Source organism: Meleagris gallopavo, chromosome Z (genome assembly GCF_000146605.3).
Source record: "Meleagris gallopavo isolate NT-WF06-2002-E0010 breed Aviagen turkey brand Nicholas breeding stock chromosome Z, Turkey_5.1, whole genome shotgun sequence".
NCBI classification, from domain to species: domain Eukaryota; kingdom Metazoa; phylum Chordata; class Aves; order Galliformes; family Phasianidae; genus Meleagris; species Meleagris gallopavo.
In genome coordinates, this window is record NC_015041.2 from 58,670,358 (window position 1) to 58,675,098 (window position 4,741).

Sequence of the window (4,741 nt, forward strand, 5' to 3'; positions counted from 1 at the left end):
ATTCATTTTTGTATTAACACTATAAATACTATATTAGTATTACTAAACTAATCTCTATTGACTTATACTGTAAATAAAAAAATATATTATATTTATATATTTTTATAAAGTGAATTAACACTGGAGAGAGGGCTATGGGAAAATAGTGTACAATCACAGCTGATGTGTATTATTGGGCACAAACTCAATGCTTGAAACAAAACAGAAGAGAAAAATTTGTCCAGGTTATACCCCTCTTTCAAGCTGTGTCAGAAGAAGAGTCATAGGATGCTGACACTATGAAGTTGCCAGTATTGGTATGGCTTGCCATGGACTGGGCAGCCTGCTGGCTCAAGTTATTGCAGATCAGCACAAGCTGGTTGCTCTGAGCTTCTGACAGTGTGCTACAGCTCTGGTAGACGCTGAAGTTGGTCTTCCTGCCAGGGATGTTGCCCTTCTCGCACATTGTCTTTACCATCTTGGCAAGCTTATTTTTCCCCAGAGCTTGGCAGTTGTACCAGTGAAGGGCAGCTAAGTTGACAACGGGCTTGATTGACAGGTAAAAAGGTGCATCCTCATAGCGCATGGCTGGAGGCCGCCTCTGGGCGTACTCCTTGTAGTCTTGCACGGGACAGGTCTGTGGGGAGTGCTGGGTGGCATACACTCGAGAGTCTGTCCCACCTCTCTTGCTCTTGGCATTGATATCTCCATTGTCTGGTCCCATCCACTCCAGGTACTCCAACCCAGTCTCTGTCACCCGCAGCCGGATGTCTCCCCATTTGAGGGTGGACCCATGAAAACCTGTGCAGTGTCCAAATGCCTTAGTGTTGTTCAGCCAGACAAGGTTTAAGAGCCCTTCAGGATTGTACCGGCTCAACAAGCCTCTCTTGCGCAGGATAAGCTCGTCAGCAAAGGTGAGCTTCATGGACTTGTGCGGCTTGTTTCCTTTACCTTTACACCTCAGCTCTATCTGCTTTTGTTTTAGGGCTTCTTGGGACCTCTTGAACTCCTTATCCCTGGTAATACTGTATCCATACCTGTGCTCCTTCAGATAGCGCTCCAGCCCACACTGATAGTTGGCCAGACTGTTTGGCTCGTATTCAGACCCATCCTTCTGCCTGGCATCCACAAAGAATGAAGCAAGGTAGGCATCGAGTTCTTTGCAGGGGATGACGTAGATCTCTCGGGTCTCAGAGGGATACTTAGAGATGAGGAACTCCCGGAAATTGCGGAGAGCTGTCTGTGTGCTGCGAATGGTCTTCTCGTTCTGCTCCCTGCTGAGCTCTGCTGCTCTCTCATCCTGGTCTGGAAGAGGGAGAAGGAAAAAGACAAAGCAGAAGGAGCAGTGAGCTTGCGTGAAAAGTTTTTCCCAAAGTAAATTTCCTTTAAAAGAATGAACAAAAAGAAATTAAAATGAATTTCACAAGGCACAGTTGAAAACATCATTATATACTTGCCACATGACTGAAAAGTCAACTTCAGTTCTACAAATGATGTAACTGGAATATGGCACAAAGTGGACTCCTCATGACACTGGGATACAATTTTGTGTGCACAGAGATCTGTGGAAAGCAGTTTAATTAGAGGCAATCTGCTTTCCAGAACAAATGCAAGGCGTTTCAGTGGACTCCAGTGCCACATGCTGAGCCCAATCTGAGTAATGAGCCCATTGTGAACTGACTCATTTGTGAAACAAGGGGCTGTACTTGTTCTGACATTTTTTCTACAAAGAAAACCAAAGCCTTAAATTTATGATATTATAATTATCTTTAATTAGACAAATTTCTAAAGAGCCAGTAAGTATAGCTAGAAATGCACACTACAAAATAATGCAGCACATCCTAAGAAAGAAGTTAGCAGGTACAACACAGTAATGTGTAATTTACAAATATAAAAGAATAAAAAATAATGTAATACTTTACATTAGAAAATATCAAAACTGTCAGCACTTACCATGTTTATATGATTTCTTTACATAATCAAGCTGTACCTGGACAGATGTAATGCAATCATGAACATTTTTTCTCATTTTGCAGAAAAAAAATCACATTCAGGAAACAACTTTATATTGCTCCATAAAGCTATAATCAAAGGTCCTTGCAAGTGGTGACATATAAAACCACAGCATCCAGATGTGACTCAAAAGATGATTCTTAATGACAAACGATTTTTAGGCTGGTCATAACCATAAAATGAAAAGTTTTTTACATGGAAGTGTAAAGACAATGTGTACTTAAGACCATTTTCTTGGCATGTGGAAACTGTCTTTACAAGGATGCAATTTATAAGCACATAGGCAGAACTGTCATTATGGATAAGATAAGCCTTAATGGTTTTAGAAAATGATGAGCAGTACGTGTAAAGAAGGAAAATTCCAACGATTTGGCTATTTTCTGTACTTGTAAATGAAACATTCCTTTTTTCTCAGTTATCAAAAAGAGGGAAAAGGAAAAGATCTTTTTTGCTCTATCTCATTGCAAAAATCACATACATTTTGTTATCTCTTCTCTACTACACTTACAGCAATAGGAAATTTACCTTTTATCTCCCACCCTACATACATACCACAAAGTCATACTGGACTTGGCAAAATTCCCACTACCTCTCCGTTCACAAGCCAAGCTCACGGGCAGCCATGCTCTGCAACAGTGCTTGTGTCTGCTCCTCCTGCCCACTCTGTCCTGCCAGCCTGCTGAGAGGGCAGGCAGCAGGCAGAGGAAGGTGGCCCAATCTCCATCGCTAATCTGGCTGAGATGTTTCTTGTGGTGCACAGACTTCGGCATGTAGCTGGGTGGCTTCCCTTTCCACTTACCTAAAGCAACAGCATCCAGGCCTGCAGAGCATTTCTCTCCTCACATCCATAGACTTGGAAGCCTTGTCCTCTGTCTTCACTGATAAGTGCCCACTACACCCACAGCACTCAGTGAAACCTGCTGTGCTGGATCCTCAGGCCCTTGGCAAGGCACAGAGAACTGAAGGTCTGCAGCTGATGCCTTTGGGGGCTTCTGCAGCCACGCTGCTACAGGGCACTGAGGTTTGCTTTAACTGTGCCCAGGAAGAACATGTAACCAGTCTCTTTCAAAAACTAGCTTTAATTTTCGTGTCAGCATCAAAGAGCTACAAGCAGCCCTCAGTGAAGTCTCATGCTTCAAGCAATGGATAGCACAGATCCTTTTCCTATGGCTAGCTGCAGGCTGGAAATAAAGAGCTAATGCTGTTTGAAGTGCAAACGCAAAACATTTACCCTGATACCTTGTTCACTGCACCCACTACCACTTATTACAGCACTGCGTAAGTAAGCTGTTCTTTGATTGACAGCCCACATTTTAAGTATTGTTGCAATATAAAAAGCATGTACAATGGTTTGGTTATATACATGTCATCAATCACTATTTCTTTCAGAATGCCCTGTCACAACACAGCAGTGACACTCAGTCATTTACATTTTGGCATCTTTCCTTAAACTGCAAAGGAAATTGCTGTATCTGCAGTTAGCAGTTATAAAACCCATGCTTAATAAAGATCCCCTGAAGTTGTATGAAACACTGCATTCCTGCAGTGCTCTGATGTGTTACATCAAGGCAGGAGGGAAATCTTAAACAAAATGGGTCAGGTTATCTACCAGCCAAATCAGGAGAGCTAGGCCAGTTTTGACTGGGAATCTAGCCTGGAGTTGTAGTGCATTATTCTCTTTCTATGGGAGAGTTCAAATATCACAGATATCTCAAAGCATGGGACTAATGCAGTGAGAAGTGACATTCAGTGTGTCTGAGACAACCAAAGTTACCAGATGTCAGGTGAGCCACAGCCATGATCTGCATGTGCTTTTTATCTACAGCAAAAGCAGATGATTTTGATGAGCCTTACTTAACTAACAAAATGTTTAAAAACAAGAAAACATCAGAGCTGAGGCAAATCTGAGTAAGTAAAGGAAAGAGAAAAGAAACAATCCAACATGCAATGCAAAGGCAATCACTCACCACCTCTCATAATGTTCAGTCAGATTCCGAGCAATGACTACTCTCCACAGAGAAAAAAAACCCTTTTCTACTGTTTATTGTTAAGCACGATGTAATATGGCACGGAATAACCCATTGGTCAATCGGGGTCAGCCCCCTCCCAACCTCTTGCCAAACTCAGCCTAGTTGGTTGGGATAGAGAGTGGGAAAAAGAAAAAGCCTTGATGGTGTGCAATACTGCTCAGCAGCAGCCAAAACACTGGTCTGTTACTAACACTATAGTAGCCACAGATCCAAACTGCAGCACACTATGGGCTGCTATGAGAGAGTTATCTCCACCCCAGTCAAACCCAGTACAGCTGTGCCATTTGAATCACTAATCAAACTATGGCCCAAGATCAGGCTTATCTTGCATCCCTTCCACACAACCTGTGACTGGACAAGGAGACCACGAAAAATATTATCGGAGTGCAGTCTGCTAATGGCTCTACAGTGTGGATATTTGACATTGTTTCTGCTCTAGCCACGTGCCCTTGGTAGCATGTGAGAGGGAGATTAGGTTGGTATAATGCCATTTTGTTCCTTAAAAATCTATGTGATGATTGATTGGTAAAGAAAGTCTAAATATAATGGAATTCATTCATTAAGAATTCAAGACTAAAAGGCATTTCAGCTGTTATCACGGTGAATTTTTGAAAATACATAAGCTGGGGAACTGTTGAAGTACAGGGTCTCATCTCTGGATGTGGAGATTGAAAGTGAATGCTCTTTCTGATATAGGAGTATTTTCAGTGAAGCAGTGA

At 42.2% G+C, this 4,741-nt stretch overlaps 1 protein-coding gene across 1 annotated transcript; it reads right to left on the reverse strand.

Annotated features, from left to right (window-relative positions):
• Positions 1 to 25: 25 nt before the first annotated feature.
• On the reverse strand, positions 26 to 1,378 carry LOC100539847 (zinc finger MYM-type protein 3-like; the record flags this gene model as incomplete). The annotated part of the gene is made up of 1 exon (XM_031557445.1): positions 26 to 1,378. A coding segment is annotated over one exon (1,140 nt), but the record flags the coding sequence as incomplete, so codon positions are not given.
• Positions 1,379 to 4,741: the final 3,363 nt, after the last annotated feature.